General features: G+C 43.1%; 1 protein-coding gene across 1 annotated transcript; it reads left to right on the top strand.

Moving 5' to 3' along the window:
• Positions 1-15,846: 15,846 nt before the first annotated feature.
• LOC101389682 (ral guanine nucleotide dissociation stimulator-like) lies at positions 15,847-26,741 on the top strand. The gene is made up of 8 exons (XM_087428010.1): positions 15,847-15,870; positions 19,672-19,794; positions 20,499-20,609; positions 22,798-22,903; positions 23,088-23,428; positions 24,199-24,414; positions 24,788-24,891; positions 26,681-26,741. The coding sequence occupies exons 1-8, from the start codon at positions 15,847-15,849 to the stop codon at positions 26,739-26,741; spliced, it is 1,086 nt and encodes a 361-aa protein (XP_087284136.1).
• The last annotated feature ends 476 nt before the right edge of the window (positions 26,742-27,217 follow it).

Genomic DNA, 27,217 nt, shown 5'->3' with positions numbered 1-27,217 from the left:
CCCAAGCCCCCAAGCCTTCTCCATTCTAAACAATCTCAAGTGGGTGGAAAGCATTTTCTCAGTGTTTCAGAGCACAGTATGTCATCAACAGAGAACCTAGTCAACAGACATGTTGCAAGTGCATGGAACCATTGGAGTCACCCACTGGATGAACTCCACTTTATACAGGAGAACCCTCACTGAGGTCTTCTCTCTTGTTCCCAATGCTTACACAAGAGGAGGATGTGCTCATCACAGTTCTGGGTGCCCACAGAGGTGGACTGCAGGACCCCAGTCCTGTGCTCTCCAAACTGGGCAAGGGATGGGTCTGGAACAGGTAGAAACCTAGGAATCTTAGGGCTTCCTCTGCCCATCTCTGGGCCCCTGGGCACATATCGAGGAGAACAGATGCCGTGGCCTCGTGGGAGAACTGCCTCCAACCTCTCTCCCTCCTGCCTCTTGTCACTTCCCGGTGTCAGCTCTTTCTTGACTGTACCTCCATGGCCCCCACATGAGAAGTCAGTGTGAGTGGGTGTGCCTGTGCACATGCGATGATGAGGAGAGGAAAAGGACCCCATATGGAGAGGGGTGGGTAGAAATCCCCTAGGATCTTAACTCCTCTCATTGCCAAAGGGCCCCTGAGGGAAGGGGCGGAGTCTTGGCCAAGGAAGCTGGAGCTTTGTCTAGTCTTCAGGACCCTGACTACCTCCTGTGCTCTGGGCCAGTACCTGCCTCTTTCTGGGCCAGTTTCCCAACTGTACAGTGAGGGGTAAGATGTGCAACAGCACAAGCATGTGCTTGGCCAGAACAAGTCATCAGGCCCCATCGATACATTAAGTACACTTTAAGTGTACTGAATACATTAATATTGCTGTGCAATCATCACCACGATCCATCTTCAGAACACTTCTCATCCTGCAAAACTGAAACTCTATACCTATTCATGAATAACCCCCCATTCCTCCTCCTCCCAGCCCCTGGCAAACACCATTCTACTTTCTGTCTCTCTGAATCCGGCTATTTCAGGAACCTCATAGAAGGGAAATCACACAAGGTTGTATTTTTGTGGCTGGCTAATTTCATTTCGAGTAATATCCTGAAGGTTCATCCATGGTGTGTCATATCTTAGAATTTCCTTCCTTTGTTAAGGATGAATAATATGCCATTGTATGTATATTCCACATTTTGCATATCCATACATCCCTGCACAGATACCATAGCCAGGCCCAAAACCAAGCCTAAAATCAAATGGGGCCCCAACCAGATTTTTATCCTAAGGAACTCAAAAAAGCAAAGTTATCATCTTATTGCAGCTGGGAGGTACATGCACAAGCAGGGCTCATAAAATCTACAGAGCAGTTAGACCTCCTGGAGGGTGCATATCCAGCTGGGTTAGTTTGTTAGAGGTCATTCAAAGTTACAATAGTGTCTTTCTTTTCCACAATATGGCATCCCTTATGTCAACCTTGCCTTGAGCAGTATCAGTTCCCCCCTTTTGCTGTTTAATTCCTCAATCTTGAGGGGTATCCTGTTGTTCCATCTTATTGAACCAGTCTCTTAGTAAGATGGTGATGCACGAGAGCTGCCAAAGTTAGGCCTATATAGTGGAAGCAAGTAACCATGTAATTAATAAGACAAAAAGACAAAGTTCATGGTGGGAGAAAATTATAAACCAGTTTCTGAGTCCAGGGGGCATGCAGTCAAAAAGATTTCTAGATGTCAGAGTCAAAGCATGCTTTGCAGTTTGAAATGTCTCTGATGATGTCATCGGGTATTCAGGTACCTTCCTGAGTGGCTTACACAGCAACAGACATGAACCTCTCTTAAGTTTATATCAAGCCACCAGCTTCAGTTTGCAAGGCTTCAGGAAAAAAAAAAGGCAGGTTCAGTTCTCACCAATTTCAAAGGAAAATGATGGAAAAAAATTGAAAACATTAGTTCAGAGATTTGTAGCCAGATATTTTAGGAGACTAGAAGAATTCAGGATCTAGTCCAGTCCAGTTAACAGATATAAAACAAAAAACCTCAAAGACAATTAATAGCAACATCCACAAATGTGTATTATAGTTTCTATTGAAACACATATTTTTCCCTCTAAAATCACCCCCATTTTTGTAAAAGATAGCCATATTAAGACTAACTGGTTTTCAAAATGTCTAGTTTCAACAAATTTGGCCCAATTATTTACATAAGTACAGCAAGAATAGCAATTGATCATATAGACTCTTTTAAATCTGCTTTGCTGTAACTTTTTATAAGGAATCTCAGATTGAACTTTAAAGGCCTCTAGAGGCCAGGAAAGCCAAGCCAAGGATTTTGTCATCAGACTTTGCCTGCAATACCTACAGATTTGGGTGAGTTCCTCTCTTTTCAAGGGTCTCCAAAATATTTCAAGTTTCCTTGCACCTGCCAGGTAAGTGACATTCCTTACTCATCCTGGTAAGTGTTGCTTGGAATGCTGTACATAAGGTACCAGGCCAATATTTCCACGTGGCTTTATTCCACAAAGTCCAATCTTTGTCTCAAAAGCTGGCTTGTCATATCTGAGTCTGTGTGTTATTCTCAAATATAATATTCCAGTCAAAGCTTTTGTAATATAACCAATGATTCCAATTCTGTCCTGTTATAAGGAGAACAGATTCTTATTGAACTTATGCAAATAACTATAATGCTGTGAAAACAATACTCACTCACTAAGGTTTCCAAATTCTGGAGGGGTCAGGTAGGTAGAAAAAGATAAATGTTTCAATTTTGCTTACAATGATACAATTTACCAAATTTCCAAAAGTCATAGTTAGCTCAGGAGAAAAGAGAAAAATCTGAAAAAACAAAACATTAAAAAAATCAGTAATATTTCAAACAAAAGTCATAAAAATTATAATCATTCTTATCAGTCCATTCAGTCCAGCATAATCAATTCTTGATCTTAATCTTCTGCTAGCAGTTTCATGAAGTCAGCAGTTTCTGTTAGAGTTCTGTTATTTCTTACCCAGTTCAGTTTTATGATCTGAAAGTTTATCAGAAACCCGTATTCTAGAGTAAATGTCAGAGTCCTTTCCATGAATTTCTCTGAAGATGAAACGTATTTTTCAAAAACATCAGAGCAAAGAAATAACTGTATGTAAACAACAAGACCCCAAAATGGCAATTGACAAAGAAATTTGGTTAATTTTGAGACATACAATACTTTAAAAGAATAACCAGGGCCCGGCCCCGTGGCTTAGTGGTTAGGTGCGCGCGCTCCGCTGCTGGCGGCCTGGGTTCGGATCCTGGGCGTGCACCGACGCACCGCTTCTCTGGCCATGCTGAGGCCGAGTCCCACATACAGCAACTAGAAGGATGTGCAGCTATGACATACAACTATCTACTGGGGCTTTGGGGGAAAAAAATAAATAAATAAAATTAAAAAAAAATTTATAAAAATAAAAAAGAATAACCAGAATTATGACTGATAACCAGGACAGATTGGAATTTCAGTAATGTTATACAATTTCAAAACACCTGTATCAATAACATTTACCCACATAATACCACCTAAGAAGGCTTATCATCACTTTTTTGACAATGCTTCCCATGTAATTTAACATAACAAAGAAGCCTAATAAGTTTAGTATCTTCGTCCTTATAGGAAGACAGCAAACTTCTTTGAGAAGTCCCAGGGCTCTTTGAAAATTCTCAAAGCAAAAAGTGAAAAGAAAGACTTTATTTTAGATGTGAATTTTGTGGAGCTTGTCAAAAATATAAGCAGTCAAGGGGAAGCAGAACATTAACGGTCCAAAAAGCCTTAATAGAGCGACCTCAGTCTTTTGAAGCTAGGAAATTACCTTCACAAAACATAGATCTCTGTCTTTTAGGTAAACTTAAGAAAATTATCCTTTTAAGAGAAAGACCAAATTTTAATTTTGCACTAGCTTACATTTGACATTAAAACTCATTTACTTAATTGGATTTACTTTAATCCCAGTCAACTTGACCATGCATAAAACTCTTTTTTTAAGATTGCACTGCCACAAACCTTCTATAACTTTCTTCTTACCTTCAGAATTTGTCCCATGCCTTCCTTTCTTCCCTTATAGTACTTTAGGACAAATTTCTTTCTTAACAAAATAAACAAAAAACATTTCCATTCCTTTTGCCTTCTTTACTGAAAACATACATCTTACTTTCCTTGAATACAAAGATGTTTTCCTTATTAATTTTTAGTAGAATTTTAACTCTTACTGACCTTAGTGAAAATGAAAAAGCAATTATGAACTGTCTTTTATATTAGCATTTTGTGGCTTGGCAAATTTATAAATACCTTTTATAATTTCTAAAAACATATTACTTCAAAGTACAATCTTTTAATAAAATAAAAGACCTGTTTACTAATAGATCCAAAACACCTTTTAGTCTTTCTGTAATAAGCTAAATGTAGATAAACTTAGCTATGTTTAGCAATGCTTCAGTATTTTATCTTATTTGAAAATGACCCAGATACTCAACAAATTTTTATCATTTAACTTAATTTAGCAAAAACTCTAAAGTTTTAAGTTACCAAAAATAATTTTGAAGTTGTTCTTTCAGGTATACAGACCATAAAACATAATTATTGTACCCAAAAACACTTACTCATTTTCATCTATCTAAATCATTTGTTTCCAACAATTGTCAATCAAACCAACAAACTTAAATCAGCTTTCATTTACCAAAGATTAATTTATATCATGTTAACTTGAAAGACATTTGGGTTAATTTCTATTACATTAAGAATTTATATAAGCACTTACTTTAAGCCAATTAAATAGATCTCTTAATTTTGACCATACCATCCAAAGGTAAAATATCACACATATGTACCATACATATAGACATACCTACAGAGTCTCCATAGCTATTGTTTTAAAAATTACTGTTATGAATCAGCTACAGTAATACAAAGCTCCCTAGTTATGAATCCAAATTTTGTTTTAAGTCTTTTTACCAATATTTGTGGAGAAGACACTCAAGATGTTAGATTTTTGGTGAGGGTGCTCTCACAGCCGTTTTTCTGGCCTCTTTACTTTTTTTCCCTTCAGTCCTAGGAATTAGTGATGAGCTACATAATACTTCCCAGAGAGGCAAGGCGATAATCCTTTCAGAGATAAAGGAACCGGGTAGAATCTGAACCACCTCTAGAGCTGCATTTCCATTCTTACAAGGATTTTTTAAGGACAATTCCTCTTAATTTCTCAGAAATTGGATTGTAACTCAAATGACGTTATAGGTTGATCTACCTATCCAATTATATCACAAAGGCATAGAGAAGCCACTCAAGTTTTCCCCAAGATGGAGTTTCTGGGGCATAACCCATGCAATTGAAAGTGTTTCCAATTGGTTAAAATGCACCCAAGGGGTGAGTGTCCAGGGATGCTTGGGGCGTTCCCCATGGTGGTAAAGCTGGTGTCTGACAGCAGCCCAGAGAAGGGTGCAGAGCCCCACTGCGGGCATCAATATAGCTATAAGATTTAGTCAAGTCCTGCTTAGCCTGGGCACTTAGTCCCTTAGCCAGCACAAGGCAAGCCAGGGATGCAAGAGGCCAAAGCCTGGAGTAGGCTGGGGGCTGGGGCTTCCAACGCTGGGGTTGAGAGTTAAGTCCCTGGCAAAAAGTTTTCAAGTTTACAGAAGGGCCAGGTTCTGCTCAGGTCCAGCCTGAACTTAACCCTGACTTGGTGACAACAGAGAAGGTGACGGATGAGACAGACAAAGAAGGGAAAGAGGTGATCAGGCCTTGCCCTCATGGCCTCTTCCCAATGGTTGTCAAGATAAGGGTCACACAAACAACAGTTCCTGTGCTGGGGCACACAACCCCAGCAGGACAGTTTACAGAATAAATTACAGATCTCTTGTCCCCATAACAGACTCAGCAGTTGCCTAAAATATTCAACAGCTTCTTGAGAGGAGATAAAACAGGGTTCCAGATTTCAGTCAAATGACCCAAGGCCAACCTGGAATCACTCCAGGTGCACCCAAACCAGAGGATAGCTCCCAGCAGTAGAGCTTGGACTCTCCAAAACCAACCAGAGGAGATCTCCCAAGGGTGGAACGCAGTCTCTCCAAAACCAGAAGCCAGAGGAGAGCTCCCAGGCATGGAGTGCAGATTCCCCAAAACCAGAAGCTGCAGCCTTGTCAGTCAAAGGACTGACCCACGGGCCAACCTGGAATCACTCCAGGTGCCCAAACAGATTAACAGAAACCAGAGACCAGAACTGCCAAGAAAGGGCACCTCACTTGGGGTCACCAGGGTGATCAGGCCCAGAAAACAGAGGGGAGCTCCCAGGGGTGGAGACTTTGACTCTTTAAAGATTTCCTTGTTTCTCTGTTCAAAAGCTCAAAAGGAGCCGAAAGTGGCCACTGTAACTTTAAATTATCCTGGGTCATCTTGCCAGCTGTTTACATTTTATGGAAATTTTCCCAAGGTGGCCAAAACAAACAAGGTAATTTCTAAAGAGAGTTTGTTACAATCACCGAGAAGAAACTCAGTCCCCAAACAGCCAATTTTAAGCTATTTACCGACACGGACACAGAGACAGAAAAAAACAGATACCAGGGAACTAGTTCCCGGATTTAAGGTATAAAGTCCAACAACTGTTCCCACTCCGAATACACGCACAGACAGTCCTATTGGACCACAGATGGCCCTGCAATAAGTGGGAAGACCCCAGATAGAGGGGAAAGAAGTTCATGAGCATCCTCAATGTGACTTAACACTATTCCAGATTGAGCCCGGTGACCCACCGGATGTAGCCGTTTGTCTTCCTACAACAATCAGCGTTAGAAGGCAGCCAGAGTTAGTACAGGAGAGCGGGTAGGGCAATTCCCCGAGACAAAGAGAGCCTCAGCAGCCACTAGGGACTTACCTGACAGGCTGCCCATCCAAGGTCGGCTGGCCACTAGCAGGACTTAATGTCCCATCTTTGTCACCAAATTGTTACCACCCAAAAAGGGGGTTCATCTGCTCACCACAAGACATGCCAATAGTCAAGAGACAAGGTGGTAGGAAAGAAAGGACTTTTTATTACAGCTTGCTAGCAAGAGGAAACATGGCCGACTAATGTCTGAAAAAGAAACCATTTTAAGGGGGCACAAAATCTTACAGCAGTTATACAGACCAGTGTGTTATAGGGGAGGGGGTTAGGAACGTTGACCTTCTGGTGTTACGGACTGGGAGTGCCACACCAGATCTTTCAGTTTTCACTGATGATGGCTATCAGCATAGACTCTCTGTTCGGGGACCATCACATTCCTAAGGAACTCAAAAGAGCAAAGTTATCATCTTATCACAGCTGGGAGGTACATGCACAAGCAGTGGTCGTAAAATCTACTGATCAGTTAGATCTCCTGGAAGTTGCATATCCAGCTCGGTTAGTTAGTCAGAGGTCATCCAAAGTTACAACAGCATTTTTCTTTTCTACAATATGGCTTCCCTTATGTCAACCTTATCTTGAGCTGGTATCAGTCGTGGTCATCTGAGGAGGTGGGAGAGTGGCTGCAGGTATCTGGACAAGGTAGATGTGAAGGTTATGGAGGGGCAATTGTAGTTGGAGGACCTTGTGGATACCCTGGGAAGGGGGTTCAAATGGGGCTGTGACATTATCTAAAGGCAGCCAGGTTTCTTGAGGGCCTGGAGTAGCTGGAAAGGAAAGAGAACCTTTTTTTTCCTTTGTGAGGAAGATCAGCCCTGAGCTAACATCTGATGCCAGTCCTCCTCTTTTTGCTGAGGAAGATTGGCCCTGGACTAACATCCATGCTCATCTTCCTCTACTTTATATGGGACACTGCCACAGCATGACTTGACAAACGATGTGTCGGTGTGTGCCCAGGATCTGAACTGGTGAACCCCAGGCCACAGAAGTGGAGTGCACGCACTTAACTGCTATGCCACCGGGCCAGCCCCAGGAAAGAGAACGTTTCCAGTGAAGGTCTTGGTGTTAGCTGGCCATGCTTTGTTGTGTCCGACCTTTTTGTTCTTTCTGGAAACCCATCCTGGCCACCCTGAGGCCCTCCAGCCTAGTGCCCTTGGCCTACTATCTTCCACAGATGTGAGAAAGGGAAACAATTCTGAGCCTGCATCTCCTGCCTCTTTCAGGGACTCTCCCTGGGTGTGTACAAAGCAGTAGAACAAAGCTTGGCTGGTGCAGAGGCCATAAAACTGGTTGCCAGTCGTGTTTAAGTTGATCTTATATAGAGAAGAGACTGCCTCTCACCTAAACATTTGGGTCTCTGTGTGGACCTTCTTTGATTCTCCTTTTCTACCTTTTTTGTGGTTGTGGAGTAGTCTCAAATCTCTTTTTTGACAGAGTAGTAAACTGAGGCCTTGAAAGTTAGGGATTGAGACACGGGGGTGAAGCATGTGGACTCTGGGCCCAGGCTGCTTGGGTTCAAGTCTAGACTCCCCTCTTACAGTTGCCTTGTCTTTGGCAAATTACTTCATCACTCTGAGGTTTAGTTTCCTCATTTCTAAAATGGGAAAAACTAAAACACTTCACTCATTGTGGTTCTTTGAACACTAAACAAGTTAATGTACATAAAGAACTTAGAGCAGTATTTGACACTAATGCACTTAATGTCAGCTATTGTAATTTGTCATATTACTATTATTATTATAAACAAAAATGAGGGACTTGTCCTATTATCATCATTCGAATCTTCCCCAAAGTGTGTTTCTCAGAACTGTACTTCCATAGAGTGGGGACAAGTATTACATGACAAAAATATTCATAATAAAAAGAGACCCATAGACAAGTATGACAGAGAAACCTCAGTTAAGCAAAGTTAAACAGATTTTTCTTCAGCAGAAATTCTCAGAGGCTTTCTTATGTGAATGCGTGTTACTCTTTAAGAGGTAGAGCTAGTATTGAGAAATTTCCAAACTGACTTGACAAAGAAAGTCTATTTTCACCAGAGCATCATCCAGGACAAATATCCAATGAAACACACTTTGAAAATACTACTGGGTCCCACACCACTTCAGAACCTGAAGCACATTCTTTCCCACTGACACTTAGAATGGGCTTCAATACATTTATTCAAACAAAGCGTTGTTTGAAATATTAATCTTACTCTAGTTAATTAACCTGCTAATAGATTAGCTCTTCACCTTTCCTCTTATACATGTTACCTTTCAACCTGCTCATCATTTTTCATTTCCCAAAAATGTTTAGAGTGTTAATTACTTGTAGCAAAGACATGGTCTTTTCTGTTTACCTTAACTCCCATAATTTGTCACATTTAAACATAGTTCAACTTCTATATTTAAACAACGTACATATTGACTTCAGACAGAGAAAAATAGTAAGTACATATTTAAATGAAAGGAACAAAGAACCTTAAAGTTTCAAATTATAAATTACAGTGTGTTGATTTGTGTCTTTGAAGCTATTCCTAGCTACAGAGAAACTCTTATTTTTTTAAATCCACACTCAGATCAGATTTGATAGAATATGTTTGTTTCAAGTAACTTTTCTTTAAAAAATCCAACTTCAAGACAATGTGGAGAAAAGGGAGCTCTCATCCACTGCTGGTGGGAGTGCAAACTGGTGCAACCACTATAGAAAACAGTATGGAGATTCCTTTAAAAATTAAGGATAGAACTACCATATGATCCAGCTATTTCACTGCTGGGTATTTATCCAAAGAATGTGAAAACATCAATGCATAAAGATACATGCACCCCTATATTCATTGCAGCATTATTCACAATAGCCAAGACTTGGAATCAAGCTACGCGCCCATCAGAGACAAATGGATAAAGAAGATGTGGTATATATACATAATGGAATACTACCCAGCCGTAAAAAAATGATGAAATCTGGCCATTTGTGACAACATGGATGGACCTTGAGAGTATTATGCTAAGTGAAATAAGTCAGAGGGAGAAAGTCAAATACCGTATGATGACACTCATAAATAGAAGATAAAAACAACAAACAATCACATAGAGACAGAGATTGGATTGGTGGTTACCAGAGGAGAAGGGGGGAGGGAGGAGAGTGAAAGGGATAATTAGGCACCTGTGTATGGTGATGGATTGTAATTAGTCTTTGGGTGGTGAACATGATGTAATCTACACAGAAATTGAAATATAATGACATACAGCTGAAATTTATATAATGTTATAAACCAATGTTACTGCAATAAAGAAAAGAGTGAATCATGGACATTGGCAGGAAATGAAATTAATTTTGAACTTGTAGTAGCCACTGTTATGGCTATAAACTGTTGCTTGCTATTAATAATGTTAACAAAATTTACCAAAAAGACAAACAGATATAACTTTAGTAGTTACACTTTGTAAAGGATTTGTTTTTAACTTTTAAAAAATTTAAAAATAGTATTTAAATTTAAAAATATATAAAATATGCTATAAAAGTAACATCTCAGTAAATGAAAACTTGGGGAGAAAAGTTCACGTGCCTGTGAAGTTGATTCACATATAAATAATTCTGAAGTGAATTTTCATTTATACTATTTTCTGGCTATTACAGATTAAGTTATAGTTGATCAATATATTGCTATTTTTTTTTTTGGAATATATTGATATTAAAATTTTTGAAAGAAAAGAAGTTAAGAAATACTGTATTTGATCTAGATATTCCTTTTAGAGATGGTGAATATTGTGGTATAAATGATAGCAATGTATATGATGAAATTAAAATATCTTTTAATATTTTCTGTAATAATGGTAATTTCTCATATGCTAAACTATAACAATGTTTAAACATAGTGTGTAAAATTCATGGTTCATTTCCAAATTTAATTATTACTTTAAGAAATTTATTGACAATTCCCGTTGCTACTGCCTTAGTAGAACAATGTTTCTCCAAACTAAAATTAATAAAAACTATCAAATAACAACAACAAGAAATCCAACTTCAAATATTTTTTTTTAATACAGTGAAATGATAGAGAAAAGTGGCTCCATTGCTTAGTTCAAAGCAGGAGCAAAGAGAGAAAAACTAGTATTTCTCTGCTGGTGGGATATTTGCTTTGCAAAATATGCTTTGGCTTTTTGTTGTTGTTGTTGCTGAGGAAGATTTGCCCTGAGCTAACATCTGTGCCAATCTTCCTCCATTTTGCATGTGGTTCACCACCAAAGCATGTCTGACAAGTGATGTAGGTCCGTGCCCAGGATCTGAACCCACAAACTCACGCCACCAAAGCAGAGCACGCCAAACTCAATCACTAGGCCAGGGGACCGGCCCCACTTTGGCACATTTTTAAACTGAATTGTGATATATTGACACTCCATAGAGTGCGTTTGAAAAGTTAGGTTTAACCTCACAAAAATGTTCAAAGATTATAGAAAACCAAGAGTGCTGCATTATTCTTATAATTAGTAAGTTGAAAGTTGACCCAGGCTGCCTTTTGTTGGTTATATGAGATAAACTGGCTGATGAAATTATGGAAAAATGGCCCAGTTCCTTAGTTTATATCTAAAAATGAGACATTGCAATGAAGCTACAAATAAAAACATAGTCTTCCATTTTTTTCCCTCTTATCAGAATTCAGTACTAAAACCATGGGTTTGTAAGAGTTTGAGAAACTGTCACCCAATTCAGAGGGACCTCAATCACCTTTGCTTTATCCTGGAGAAGATCCTCATTTAATAGAGTATTAGTATGTGGCTGCATCAAATGACCACCTCATTATGAATATGAAGATCCATTTAATGGAACCTCGACCTCTATACATATGAAAACCCATCTATCTGAACCAGTGATTTGAATATACAAAACATTTTAATAAAAATTCCATTGTTTTAGAGAAAAACTTGTTCTGTATCTGACCAGGTATATTGCTATTTACTAATGGTTTTAACAATTTTCAGGCAGCCCCAAGCTAGTTTAAAAAATTTTACACATACGTATACATATTTCACTTACTCTGATAACTTCTTTAAAAATATTGCCCCCAATTGGCCTTTATTTCATCCTATACTTTTAGGGTTAGAAAGAACCTTAGACATCACCTAATCCAACTCTATCTTTTATAATCGATAAAGTTGAAGACAGAGAAAATTGCCTAACTTGTTCACCTTAGAATGCAGGATGCCCAAATGTCAGTCCCATTACACATCTGTAAGTTAGACTAATACGTCTTTTTTTTTAAATCTCCTGCTACCCACCAGTGTCCTTAAGTTGTTAGAGAAAGAAAAATATTAGCTGATTTCTCAAACTTACATAAGTTTGCAACTTATAGATCACTATAAGCTCAGGGTCCTGTCCTCAGTTTTCAGATTTAAATAGCCCTGGTTTTTAGACCACCGAAGGGCCCCCTCTTCAGAAGGAGCTTCCTTTTCTCCTAATAGAAAGCAGCACTCCCCTCAATAGCAATACCCCCCAAGTCACTCTCTGCCCTTTTGACCCTACTTGGTTTTTTTCAGAGCATTTATCAACATGGAAATTTTATTATTCAAAAGGTTATTCTGAGCACTTTTGTAAATGTCTCTTGGTACACATGATTACAAGTTTCTCTAGTTAAAAATCCCTAATATAAAGTGTCATAATTATTGTTTTGTATGTTTGTTTGGATTTTTTCACAGCCTTTATCATTTTCTTTGCTCAACATTTCTCTTTGCAGATCGATGTTCCTTCTGAGATTAGTTTCCTTATTCTTGGAATATGTTCTATAGATATTCCTTCAGGAAGGATCTCTTATAAATAATGATTGTCACTCTTTCCAAATATCTATATTTCATCCTCTTCCTTGGAAAAAAATCACTAGGAATAGAATTCTAGAATGACAATTTTCTCCTAATATTATGCAGATAATTTGCCTGGCTCTCTCAATTACATTATTGAGAAATTCTTTGTTATTAACAAGAAATTACTTGTGAATCTAATTTTAGTTCTAAGTAATCTCACTTTCTCCCTATTTTTAAGATCTGTTCTTTGCTTCTGGTATTCTCTCTATCTTCACTGTGTTGGTTCTAGATGTGGATTTCTTTTATTTGTCCTACTTGAGATTTCTTGGGAGGGGCAGTGCCTCTTGAATCTGGGACTAAGTGTCTTTCATCATTTTTCAGCTGTTTATCTCTTTACTTACAACCCCTCCCATTGCCTCTCCTCTCTTCTCCTGAAACTTCCATTAATTGTGTCATGGAACATCTCTCTCCATTCAATGGGTCAGTTGCATCTTCTCTAATGTCTTCAAATCTAGCTCCTGTTTACCACTTCTTCCTACTTTGTCTAATTGCTTTGTTTATTTTTTATGTCTATACATTTTATTTCTAATATAAATCAAGTTTTCTTAATTCTAAGTGTTCCAATTTGTTCTTTTTAGAATCAGACTTGTCAGATTGGACTATCAGAATTGATAGTTTAAAAAATTTCCCCCAGAGCAATAACCACTATGTAAATTTAATTTTAAAAATTTAATAATAATTCAGATAGTGGTTATATTTAATACCAAAGATAAGATTTTTTCTTCTTCATAATTTCAATGTATCTCTATTTTTTAGATAGTAAATACTTCAAAATCTGTATGTGATAATTTGCATATCAGCAATTTTGATCGGTTTGTGATTTCTAATGACTCTCATTGATGAGATTTGTTTCCTCATATTTATCTGTGAAAATTCTTTGACTGGATTTAAAGTGCAGACCTTCAGAGGATGTTTGATTTTATTCTGCCAGTTTCCTCTCCCCACAACAAGACAAGACAGGAAAATATCTCTTCTGACTATCTCTGCAAAATATTTAATTCCTCTACCAAAGGTGTCACTCTTTGAGTTTTCTGTCTTTTTGCAAGGTTGTCTGTGCCAAGCATCTGCCTTCTTTGCTCCAGGATTTTGTTTCCTGAACTTTGAATAAGTGGCCCTTTAAATCTAGGCTCTACAGGTCTCACAATGTGGGATCCCGTATAAGACTAACAATCTGATTTCTTCAGCAAATAATTGCAAGTGAAAGAGAGTGAGATAATCCTCAGGGACGATAAAAGATATATCAATCAACGGCAATGTGGATCTTATTTGGATTCCAATTTTAAAAAACCCCAGAAAACAAAAGAGCCAGGCCACTGGGGAGATTTAAACACCAGCTGGATATTTGTTGATATTAAGGAATTATGTTCATTTTTCAGGTGTGATAATGGTATTATGGCTACCATTTAAATTTAAATGAAGAATCCTCATCTTTTAGAATAAAAACCTGAAATATTTACAAATGAAATAATATACTGTCTTGGGTTTGCTTCCAAACAATCCCATGTAGGGAGGAGGGATAGTGGATAGAGATATAACTGAAATCAAATGAGTCATGAGTTGATCATTGTTCACCCTGGTTGATGGGTTCATGTGGTTCATTATATATTTCTCTCAACTTTTGTGTATGTTTGAAAATTTTATTAAGAAAAAGAAAAAGAAAGCCAGATTATAGGCATCTAGGGATTGGTCAATACCACCTAAATAGCCAAATCTCAGAAACTGGTTCACACTTTGTGGATTTATTCTTTCTTTTCTTTGCTTTCAAACCAGATCATATGTTTGACAAAATATTTCTTATATTGTATCCACAACTTCTAGGCATGCTGTCATGGGCATCATCTCACTTACTGTCTGATCTGCCTTATTTCAGGAAACAAATGTCTCGAAAATAGTTCTTGACAGCCACCCTCTTCAGTGGCTCAACTAGAATCCTGAGACACTGACTTGACATCTTCTCTCCTCATCCTTCCTTCCATCAATGACTATGTCCTGCAAATTCTATTTCTCCCTTGCTTGTGCCCTCAAGTCTGGAGATGACACTGTCACCACTCTAGTCCAATTCCCTGACTTGTCTCACTGTCACCATTGCAAGTCTTCTCACCAGTCTTCCCTCATTCAATCTGGTCCACTCTAATTCATTCTTTACATGGCAACTTGACATCTTTGGATGAATGAAAATTACATCATATTTGTCCCCTGCTTAAAGCTCTATTTTGCCTTCTTGTGACTGGATCATAAATTCTAGAATCCCTGTGGACCTGCATAAGCTCACCTTTAGCCAAAAACCCCAGTTTCATCCTGGGCTACTCTCCATATGTTTATTCTCTATGATCCAATCAGAGGACGCTTGGTTTCATTCTTTGTGCTAAGCTCCTCCAAGTCTCTAGGCCGTTGCATGTGTCATCTTCTGCCTGGAACATCTCTTCCTTTTCCACATCAACAAGCTATCATCTTATTCTTTGGGTCACAGCTTAATATCACTTCCTTAAAGAAAGATTTCCCTAACCCTACACTCACAGGGTAGCCCTGTAGTACATTGCTACAGCACTGGAACCTCATCTCAATAAAGTCATTTGATCAATATCCATCTTCCTTATTTGTTTGTATGAATCAAGAAGGCAAGGACCACAATTTTCTTGTTAACTACTCCATTTCTAGTGGCTAGGACCACAGTGACGTATGCTCAATACAGGTTTAGAATGAATAAGAGTCAAGCATTATGCTCCTTGCTACAAATAGAATGGTGACCAATATAAACACAGTCCCTACTTTCAGGGAGCTACAGCTGAGAAGATGAACAATAAAACAGGAAGTTACTCTACAATAAATGGGGCAAGCAATATGATAAAGGGAATTCAGTGTGCAATGCTTTTTTTTTTTTTTTTGCTTTGTCAATTTTTTCTGGGGCCAATGAGGCAATGAGTTTGCAGTTTGCATCACTCTATGAATTAACAGTAATGACTATCATCACAGTTGACTCTCAAATGTTTGAAGGTCAATATTATTAAACCATTTGTTGCCTTTCCTATTTGAGATTGCTCTCACCTCCACACTCCATGTCAGTGTTGTATATACAACACTCCAACCACACAGTAGACTTTACAATTAACTGATCTCATCATTGGTGACATCTAGGCAATAACATGACTGATGGGGATATTACAGAGGTGAGTTATAGGAACTAAAATAAGTCTACAGTTGGTTTCCACATGGAAGATTAACATTCATTCAGTTGCTGCCATGGTTTTTATATCTTCATTTGGTTGAAAACTTGCTGACCTCACCACAACTGGCACATATTAGTGGCCTAATTAATATTTGTTGAATAAATGGATTGAAGCTCTATTGGTATCACTATGTAAATACCTCCCAAGGATGGGTGAACTGGATTTAGTTCTCTGTTATTAAACACTCCATCAATGAACAGTGTGCTGCCTGAGTAGCAGAATTTGGAGAGTGTTTAATCCTACATTGTTGACACAATATTTTGGTTGTTTTCCAGTACTTGTGTTCTTCTAACAAGCTCAAAATCAAGAATAGGAGGGTTAATTCTGGAATCTTCTCAGTCAATCCTTAAACTAAAGCTGACTGCTCTGTAATGAGAAAAGTCACCTTTGTCTATTTGTTTATTTATCTTTTAGGAAACAACGCCCGAGAATGTGTATTTTGTATGGATAGTGTCTATAAAATTTACAACCATCTTTGCACATGAACGATAGTTTCTTGTAGAGCTATTTAATTTATTTCTTGTTTCCACAGAAAATTTGTGCCCTAGCCTCAGGACTTTTCCTTTTTCTTCCTTCATGAGACTTTTTAAAATACTGAGGATGTTTGCTGTGATAAGAGGATTCCAACAACGATCTGTCACAGGCAATTGCATGCACTTTGGTTGAGCATGAGGTTGTGAGTGTGGATTTTGTCCTTGACCTAACATCTCTGCTAAATTACTGACAGTAGCCTGTGGCTGTTCTGACTGTTCGGGAATATCCACCCCTGAAATGTATTATACTCTTCTTTTTGATGTCTGGAGCATCCACAGGGGAGACAGTATAAACTTTCTAACTTATTCTTTGCCTCTCAGACTCATTTCTTGTCTCAAGTCATCTCCGTTATTTCCTTTCTCATCTCTCTGTTTCTTATTCTCTGCCTTAACTGTATTTTATTCCCCCAAAGAAGAGTTTTTTCTTCATTTTTTCCTCTGTGATTCCACAACGAGCAAGTACTATGAGATAATGTTTTCCAAGAATGACCTAAGGATGATTCCATGGTGAAATTGAATTGACTAGGTAGCTGCATCCTCCTGTCTTCTTTAATGTGAGCTTCAATGGGTAATTTCCTTAGGAAATCTCATATATTTTCCTGACATTTTTCATTAACTACTTTAGTGTTAAAATGAATATGTCTAATAATAATATAAATAATAATTATGATTTATCTTTTTTCTACAATTTTAACAGAAATTATCTGATTTAAGTAAGCACACATATGTATATCAGGTCATTATGGTGTATACCTAAAATTTACTCAGTGCCCATTGAGCTTTGGTTGAGCTACTGGAGCAGCGAAGGGTCATTCAGACCCTTCTGAATGAGGACATCCAGATGTCCCGCCTCAGAACCAACTTTCACCTCCTATTACTAGCATTCATCTCCACAATCAAAGTTGATCAAAAGCAGGAGGAGGGGCACAAGATCTCCCCATTAATTTATTCAGCAACTGTGCACCAAGCACTCATCCTGTGCCAGGTGCCCTGGTGGGCTGACGTGTTGGCTGAAAATGACCGAGTGTTCTCTGCCTGCCAGGAGCACACAGTCTAGTGGGGAGATGGAAAAAAGCATGAAAGCAAAGACATGAGAAAGCAAATAGAAACTACTGTAGTGAAACAAAGCAGGGGACTGTGAGGGAGGGCTGGAGGGTCACTAGGTAGGAAAGTCTGAAAGGCCTCACTGAGGTGACATTTGCTGGGACCAGAATGACAAGGGGGAGCCAGCCCTGCATGAGTCTGGGATCAGAGTTTCAGGGAGAAGGCACCAGCGGTACAGAAACTCACAGGCAGAAGTGAGTTTGGCCAGAGAAGGTTAGAAAGGTGGCTAGTGTGGCTGGAGGGAGCCTGGGAGGAGAGAACAGGAGCTGGAGGTGGAAGGTAGGGCCAGGGCATGGGGCCTGGTAGGCTGTGTTAGTTATCTTTTGCTCTTTGACTTCATTGCCCCTAAACTTTGCATTTTAAAACTATAAATATTTAACATCTCACAATTTGTGTGGATCAGCAATCAGGCACGTTTTAGCTGGGTGCCTCTTCCTCAGTATGTTTAACAGGTTGGGGCTGTGGCCTCAACTGAGGCTCGACTGGGGGAGGACTGGCCCCCAAGTTCTCTCTCAGCCTTCAGGATTCAATTTGGACAGAGAGACAGAGTTCCTTTCTGTCTGTTGGCCTGGGCACGCCGGTGCTTCTCTCCTCGATGGGCCTCCACATTGGGCAGCCCCAAAACACTGATGTTTGATTCCTCAGTTACAGGGATTCGACAAAGAGAGAGAGAGAGATGGAGAGATGGAACACGAGAAAGGGAGAAAGAGGGAAGTGAGAGACTTTTTGTAGTTAAAATTTAGACATGACATCTCATCACTTTGTCTGTATTGTGTTTAGAAGCCAGTAACTAACCACTTGGTGGTTCCACAGGGATGTGTACACATTGGATGGAGGCCAAGAAGAGGCACTTGGGTCTCATTCTACATAAAGCAGCAAACAATTGAATGGTTTTATGCCACAGGATGGCAATATCTGAATTTCCATTAGTTTCAACACGCTCATGATGCTGACCTGAAAATGAGGCCAAGTTGGAAGTGACTGTTCCAATATCACATTGCTGGAACCCAGGCCTGATTTGAGTGGTGTTCTGTACTACATCCCACCCCTCCTTGTTATTCTTCTATCTCTATGCTTGTGATTTAGGTACACGTGACACCAGGGGTAATAGATATTATCTCATATACACTGAGTGACATCCATAGGAAGTAAATTCTAGCCTGATCCTCATGGTGTAGGTTTGGAGACTGGGGAGAACCTGAGAGGCACAGTGGCATTCCTGGGATGCAGAACTGGTAAGGAAAAGGAGGTCTGAATTCAGCTCCGTCTCCTCAAAGCTAGGACCCTAGTTAGGTTTCCAGGGAGCTATGGCTAGGGCTGTGTTGGCTCATTGGGTACAGTTCAGGAGATGACATGGGGGAAGAGGTTGAGCAGCCTGGGGTGGGGGCGGGGCTCTGGTCAACTCTGACTGAAGGAAGGGGTCCAGGTAATGGAATCTTGAAAAATGACCTCACTTCCTTGGTCATAGACCTCAACAGATCTTAGAATGCTGGTAACCAGGCACCCACAGCCCCTTATCTAGCTCATTTGACCAGAGATGATCAGCAAGGATGTTTTGTTGTTGTGTCACAACTTTCAGAGGATCTGGGCACAGGAAAGCCCCAAAAGAGAATCTTTTTCATCATTGTAGATGTTGGCTCACCCCTCACCCCTAACACCTCTTGCCATTTGACAGGAGGCATCCGAAGGTAACACAAGGCAGTCTAGGAAAGGCTAGTGCAGGCCAGGACACAACTGTGATCCCATATCATAAGCCCCACACCCTTTGCCCCTAATCATGTGTGTGTGTGTATGTGTGTGTTGAGGGAGGAATGCAGGGGATGAGGAGTGGGTCATTCTTGGGCAGGAGCTTGTTGTTAGGTGTTGGAAGCCTGTTGGGTGTCCCATGTTCTTGGCTGGCAACATGAGAAGGTGAACTCCTCTACTCTTTTGTTACCCAAGCCCTAGACGTTTCATCTTATTCCCTTCCTGACTAGAGCTCTTTGCAGATGCTCTTCTGTGCCTGAACTGAGGAACAGAATTTCTCTTGGGAGCTGGCCTCAGTGGCAATATGCAGGCAGCCCCTGATTCCTTCTGGCCTGGCTCCTGGGCATTGTCTTTGCAGAATTCCACTCAGGAGGACTCCACTCCACTCATTAGGGAGCTGGCCAATGGGTTCACCTCCACCAACTCACGAGACAAGGGGCAGGTGCACCAAGCCACCAACACCATCCAGTGCTGGTCTGAGGTGAGAGCAGGAGCAGAGTGTCTCCACTCTCAGGACCTCAAGATGACTGGGGTGGGACCAGAACCCAGATTCAAATCTGGAGATGTCCCTGTGGCCCATGCAGAGTGTTCATGCATGAGTGTCCCACAGGCCCACTGCCAAAGAAATCTAGACCTCCATATGTAACTCACTTGCTGTGTGGTAGAGTAGAAATGCACTCTTCACTTATTTGTTGGAATAGTAGAGAAAAAATTTGTTGTCCTTAGATTTTGCTACTGTTTTGATTGTTTTAACTACCCACCCCAAGTATGCTGTAGAGCAATCAGCTCCACTATCCTTGAAGACCTTCTCTGATTTGTAAATCACCCTACTTGATAGGGTGGTTTGTACAAAAAATAGAGGTGGGAGTAAGGTATTGCATACATTTGTCTGTAACTTGTAATCTCACAGAACCCATCAAATCATTGTAAGTCCGTGAGGTCAGGAGCTGTGGCCTTACACATCTTCAAAATATCCCACAAAGGAGGTCATTTGCCACAGCCATTTAGCCTTTCAGTGTTGGATATGATTCAATTCTGTTGCTGTTTTAGCAGTGCTGCAGGGAACATCTTACATGTGTCCTCATAGACTGTGTTAGTTTGCTAGGTCTGCCATAACATAGGACCACTGATTGGGTGGAAGACCCCTGATACCTACTGGCCTGGTACCAGCGTCTGTTTTTGTAGAGCTCCACACAGGACATTGTCAAGGAGCTGGTGGATGGGTTCCACTACTCCATCTCCCTAGACAAGGGGAAGCTGCACCAGGCCACCAACAACGGCCAATACTGGTCTGGGGTAAGTGTGGGCAGAATGGGGTCTTCACACTCAGGACCCCGAGATGATTGGGGTGTACCTAGAACCAAGACTGGAATCCAGTAACTCCCTTGAGGTCCTCCCAGGAATGTGGTTTCCCCACAGCCTTCCCCTCATGTTGGGAGCATACTAAGCCTCAGGTTGTTTAGAGGGAATGTCATACAACCCATGCTATGGACAGTTCTCAGTTCCGACCTGCATGATTTTGAGCAGCCACTTGAAATACCTAATACTCTGTTTCCTAATATCTAAAGTGGAGAAGTTTGTTGATGACTCACTAGGATAATGCTCTTAATACAGGACATTAATACAGGGAAGTGCTATTGTTTCTCAGCTAACAAAATGTCGCGAAGGTACCAGTTGTTTATTATTCCTCCCCAAATCAAATTATACTTTTAAAGCCTAGAACCTTTTTCTGTGTGAGCATTCAAGTTCCTCCTCTTGCACAAGTTCCTGAGGTGAGGGGAGTTTCTAGTCTGAGCTCCAGACCCTGATCCTCCTGGTGGCTCATAGTGATGCCACTGACTATATGTCACTCTTTGTCTACTAGGTGTGAAAAGGATTCAACCCTGTCCCTGGATCAAACCTGCATGATGCTGACCCCCAAGACACGCACAATGAGAAGGTGGCAGAGTCCCTGGCACCAGCCTTCCCAGCTAGAAACATCTACATCACCACCTTCCCATGCACCTACCAGGCCTCTGTCACCACCCAAGAGATTTTGGGTCAGCTGTTCCATAGGTAATTGCCACCCCATCCACAGCACAGTGGTGAGACTCCCACCTACTAACTGTGTGTCTGGGGAATGTCAACTCTTTGAGCTTCACTTTGCTTTTCTGAAAAGTGGGGTGGTCAGAAGATGAAACTCCTAGGGTCATTGTAGGAAATCATGGGATAAGCAATGCTTACCTGGTGTCTGGCTTGCAGAAAGGGTTTCTGGGTGTGTTGGATGTTTTCATGTTTATTAATTCTCTCTCCCCAATAAAGAAGCTCTCTACCTCTCTCCAAACTGTCCTGTGGATTTTCTGAGTTTGGAAAAACACATGGAAAGCAACTTCTTTTCCCATTTGTACGGGAGTTTTGAGATTCCATCCAGCTGGTCCTGGTCCTTGTCCTTGGTGTAGCCAAATTAGTGATCTCTGGGGTCAGGTAGAGGAGCCCCAGGCCCACTCAGATATCTGGGAAGGTTCTGGTTGAGTTCATTTATTCAACAATCTCTATTAAACATTTACTCCATGCAGGAAATTTCCTAGACACTAAGGTCATTGAGTGAATGAAGTAGACTCAGTCCTTGGGCCTCAATTCTTGCCTGAGAGTCAGACAGTCACACTAGACACCATAATCAGTCATGTCCACAGTACATTAGATGTGACATCCCAAAGGCCTCTTCTAGAAATGGATGCTTCTTGCCATATTCTGACTGGCAGACCACAGGACCACCTAAGAATGTGAGTGGTCTTTGGGTCCAGAAGGAGGCATCCTGTCTCCACAGAACAGGCTGGGAGACTATGGGGGCTGTGGCTGGGGAGGGACTGGCAGAATCCTGGATCTCACACAGATTTTGATTATCATGTGAGGGCTGAGGTCTAGGGGCTTGCCCTTCACAAGGAAATGAGTCAAAGAGAGCTGTGCATGGGGTCCCAGCTCCCCTGGGAAGCAGAGGGGAGATGGACTGAGTTGGGCCTTGAGAGACTCATCCTTTCCACAGTCCCATGTCACTCTCCTGTCCTCTCCACATCCATCTCTCCTAACCACCAACACCAGGGCCCAGAATAGTAGGTGTAGCAAGCAGCCTGCTCACAAATCTGCCTCTAGCCTCAGTCCTGATGCTCATGTGCATGGAGGATGGGGTAGGCTATGCCCAGGGCCTTCAAAAGAAGAGTGTCAGTGGGCAGATGAGACTCACACAGGCTCTCTGTTAGACCTGGTCAATGACCAGGTCTTCCACTGCAAGGACAGCCCCAGAGAGATTGGGCCTCTGGTGCCATCCTCTGGGTCCTTGACCCAACGAAGGGTGTATGGGAGCACGGTGTAGAATGAAAGGCCAGGCCTCTGACTCTGCTCCACACATGACTCCCCCAGTGCCCTCTCTGTCATCTTGAACAACTGGCCAGACCAGTACTTGCAGAATTCCTGGCAGCCCCTGCACTGTCCCTTTTTCAGGCTAAAGGGAATGTATGTGCAGGTCGACTTACCTGGCTCAGATCTGGATTGCCGTGACCCTCTTATCCTGGTCAAGTTGGAGCTTCTAGAGGCCACTGAGGCAGAACCAGAGGGTAAGGGGGACTGCAGGCTGGGAAGACTATCTGGGATGGGGTTCACAGGCTGGGTATTCCTGTAAAGGCAGTGGGATCTTTCCTGTTTTTGGAAAGACACATAGAAAGTCAGTTGTGTGAGTGAACCTTTCTCTTTATCCTGCTTCAGTGCCAGCTCCAGGGCTCCAGCCAACTGCAGAGCCAGAACAGTGGCCAGTTGTGGAGGTAGAGCTGGCTCCAGCTCCATTGATATCACCCCCTCTAGTGCTGGAGCCAGCATCCCCTCCATCAGCAGTGTTGGAGCTGGAGCAAGGGCCAACTTCAGCTCTAGCAGGAATGGCAGCTGCTGAGCTGGAGTCACCTGGACCATCTTTTCTGGTGGGAATTCCATCTCCATCTCCAAAAATAGAGACAGAGCCAGCTCCAGCCCCAGAGCCTTCCTGCCCCAAGGCTGTGGCCAGTAAGAACCATCCGAGTGAGAAGAAGCCTAACCTCATGGCCTTCCCTTCTAAGCTGGTGGCAGAGCAGTTGACTGTAATGGATGCGGTGAGCAGCTGGGCTCTCAGGGTGGAGTGGGGCAGGCCTTCCTTCTGCCATCATTGCCCAAGACCTGATCCAGACTCCTGTGATCTGGGCCCGAATCCCAGCCCCACCCCTTACCAACTATATGACCTGGGCAACTATCTGACCCCCAAGCCTTTGCTGTCCACCTGCAGACCATAGAGGTGGACATTAAGAGGACCTGCTCCACAGAGTGGCTGTGCCGATTCAATGAGGTAGAAGAGATGGAAAGCTGGGCAGGGCCTGGGACATTCAGTGGAGGAGGGGAATTCACTGTGTGCAGCAAGGTCCATGGTGGCCCAACCATCTGCTCAGGAGTCTCAACAGCCTCAGCACTTATTAGACACCTGATATGTACTTAACCACAAGGAAGACAAACAAAGCCTGTGGTTGTAGCTGCCACAGGGGAATGTGCATCAGAATGTGGAGTGGGACCAGAGGGGCGATCAGGGTGCTGAAATATGCCCCCTTGGGATGAGCCGACTTGAGCCACCGTCTGGAGCTTGGAGTTAGCGAGGACAGGCTGGGTGCATATGCCCCTCTCCCTTCCCTGCTAGCACTGGGTCCTGGGTCATCTTGTGCTAGGTGCTCTCAGTGGATAGAGAATAAAACCCAGGGACTCTCACAAGGCTCAGGCCACATCCTGAGCTTCCTGAGCTCCAGCTCTAAACTGTGACCCCTGTGTGGGACTTTGGGGCCTGTGGACACAGAGCTGGGGTGTAGTAGGGCTGGGTGACACTCCCCCTGCTCCCCAGGAGCTCTTCTGGAAGGTGGTGCCCTCTCAGTGCCTGGGGTCCACCTGGGGCAAGAGGAACAAGCCTGGCAATGAGCACCTGGCACCCACTGTCCAGGCCACCGTTGACCACTTCAGAAGGGTGGCTAGCCTCGTCATCACCACCTGCCTTGGGGACCCAAGCATGGTGGCCCAGGACAGGGCGAGGGTGGTGGAGCACTGGATCCAGGTGGCCCAGGTGTGCTGTGGGAGGCCCAGTGGAGTCCCTATCTGGAGCCTTGGGAATAGCCTCTCCACGTTTGTCAGCTCCCAGGATTGAAGTATGTGGTCTAAGTCCCTGCACAGTTCCTAGACCCTTCCTGCCAGGTGCCTGCTGACCTTGACTCCAAGTCCCAGTGGGAGGATGCTCACTTCCTACCTGGCACCTTCCCTGGCTTGAACTAAAATCCTCCTCCCTGTGAGTGTTACTCTTTGGGTTCTAAATGTGCCCTTCTGGGGCTCCCTGAGCGTCTGTCTTATCCAGGAGGGAGATTTAAATAGAGGGGGACTGAAGCTAGAGTAAGCGGGGCTCCAGTGCCCCACATCACAGCTCATTCTCTTCTCTTCCCCAGGAGTGCGAGATCCTGAAGAACTTCTCCTCGCTACATGCTGTCATCTCTGCTCTGCAGAAAACCTCCTTAAGCCACCAGAAGAATACATGGGGGGATGTCTCCAGGTGGGTAGGCCTCTCTCCATAGGAGGACCAGGGTGGATAAGGGACCTCCCATACGTCTGCCATTGCCCCCTCAGTCACCTGGGAACTCCTGGGAGGCAGCAAAACCTGGGGATAGGGCCTGGGACTTGGTGGGGGTTCTCTAAGCCTTCCAAGGTCCTTAGAGCACCTGCTTCAGGACTCGGTTTCCTTCAATGTCAGGTACTGGGTTGAGCCAAATGGGAGATTTTCAAGTGTTTATAGCAACAGAACTCTACGCCCAGTTGAAACTCAAACTGGTCAAAACAGAGCTGCTCTGTAGAGCTGGGGAATGGAGGTGATGATTCCCCAGGTGACCAACATGAGACCCCTCTCCCCAGTCCCACAGAGACCTTACTGCTCAGAGGAGACCAGTGAACAAACTCATCCATGCAGATTGAATCTTTTGGGTTTTCAAATGAAAGAGATTTGCACTCAGATCCCCCACATTATTTGTAAATTTATCCTTCCTTCTTTCCCCTCCCCTCAGGGAGAGCTCTGAAAAATTTAACAATCTGTAGCAAAGACAAGTCCTTGAGCAGAGAACTGATGACCATGGTAGAGTGGAGGCTGAGGGTCTGGAAAGAGAGGAGAGGTGAGGGGGGAGAGGGATTGGGCGGGATGTGGTCTTGATAGTTTCTCACTTCAACTTTCTCTGGAAAATTCCCATCTATCTTGTGCAGATTAACAAGCAAAGGGATCTGTTTTGCCCATGGGCAGGTGGGGTGCTGTTTGTGGGCAGGATGTCCTGGTCATGGGACACGGTGGTGTTGTCTGGGCTGTTCCAGGAGGAGTTGCCGAGTGGGTGACATTAGCAGGTCTCTGGCTTCCATGCATGTCCATCCTGTTGGATGTAGCTTCTTCCAGGCTGTTGGGTGGTTGGGGTGGCTTTGGCCCTCAGCTTAAACCTGTCCTCAGGAAGCCAGGCCCCTGCTGCTCCTTCTGTTTTCACCACGTCTCCAAGGAGAGAGCACCCTGCCTGCCCCAGGGACTGGCACATGCAGGGGATTCCCATGGCCCAGGTGGACAAACAGGCTGCTCAGCTTTGGGTCCAAAGGGTGGGACCAGAGACAGATGTGTGTGCATTCTGGGACTCCCCACTGGACTCCTAGAGCAGTCACTCGAGTCAACCAAGGAGTCTCACCTGAGAGCCTGGTTGGTGCTGACATATGCCCCAGGTGGCTTATAAGAAGTGTCTGGGGACCTGACGGATTCCTAGTGGATCCTTCCTGAATGGATGTAGGATGTTTCATGTAAATGAGGAAGCAAAGCTTCCTGTCACCCCCTTACCTGTTGATCAGAGGTGGCACCATGGGGGTCCATTCCCTGAGTGGATGAAGAAAGAGTTCAGTACAGGGGAATATCCTGAGGGGTTCCTTGGGGAGGAGAAGGCTTTGGCATGGCCTCTGTTCCAGCTTGGGGGCCAGACACTCCAGAGGGACAGGCAAGAGCCACTCAACCAGATTCCCAAGACACCCTGTCTCCTTCCATCCATGGCTCAGTCCAGGACACAACTCAAGAGCTCAGGGGACAGGACTCTGGTCAGTGGTGGGGCTGGGGTTTAGGTGAGGATATTGGAACAAGGCCTCTGGCTGGGAGGGACAAGTGACCTCTCCTCTGTGGGCCCCTGAGCAACTCACTGCCCCTGTTTGGGCCTCTGTCTCCTCATCAGGGAAGGGAGGGATGGTGATCATGTGATGCAGGCCTCACAGGGTGGTGATGAGGTAAGAGGGAGGAAAGGAATGTGGGAGCTTTCTGTCTGCTCCACCTGTAGGGGTGAGGGCGAGAACAATGATGACAGTCACATGCCACTGAGTCCTCAGGAGACCCTGTGAGGTAGACGGAGTCCTCACACTTTCCATATGAGGAAACAGGCTTGGAGAGGCTAGGCCGCAGGCCCAAATTCACACTCAGAGTGAGAACTGAAGCTGGGCTTATTCTAGAACCATAACACACTGAAGGACAGAGTAGCACTGGTACCACTTGACTAGGGTCAGATGTCCAGGGTTTGAGGTCAGTGGTGCTGGAAGAAAATGGTGTGAGGTGAGTATGGCCTCACTGACCCTGTCCTCAACCCTGGCAGGAGGGGCCCTCCATGTTTGCCTCCCTGCAGATCAACCCCCAGAGAGTCCAGGAGAAGCCTCAGTAGATGAGTGTGCCTGTTGGGGAGGAGGTCCAGGGTCAGAGGGGAGGGGCTTTGCCCTCCCAGCTAGAGGACTCACATCAAGAGAGAAGATCCCTTCCTCCTGCAGTTCTGCCTCCTGGTGCCACAGTGCCTGAATCCCCCATTAGAGGTGAGTAGGAGGACCTG

The sequence above is a fragment of the Ceratotherium simum genome, unplaced genomic scaffold (genome assembly GCF_057802395.1).
Source record: "Ceratotherium simum simum isolate JZ-2026a unplaced genomic scaffold, ASM5780239v1 HiC_scaffold_43, whole genome shotgun sequence".
NCBI lineage: Eukaryota > Metazoa > Chordata > Mammalia > Perissodactyla > Rhinocerotidae > Ceratotherium > Ceratotherium simum.
The sequence above is the reverse complement of the archived record's forward strand: the minus strand, read 5'-3'. Positions and strand labels throughout refer to the sequence as shown.

What these genes read in the sequence shown, in the direction of transcription:
- LOC101389682 (XM_087428010.1), top strand. Translation starts at nt 15,847, where the DNA reads ATGACTGATGGGGATATTACAGAG. An exon ending in CACTGAGGCAGAACCAGAGG is followed by an intron (nt 22,904 to 23,087) that starts GTAAGGGGGACT and finishes CTGCAGAGCCAG; the next exon opens with AACAGTGGCCAGTTGTGGAG. An exon ending in ACTGGATCCAGGTGGCCCAG is followed by an intron (nt 24,415 to 24,787) that starts GTGTGCTGTGGG and finishes TCTCTTCCCCAG; the next exon opens with GAGTGCGAGATCCTGAAGAA.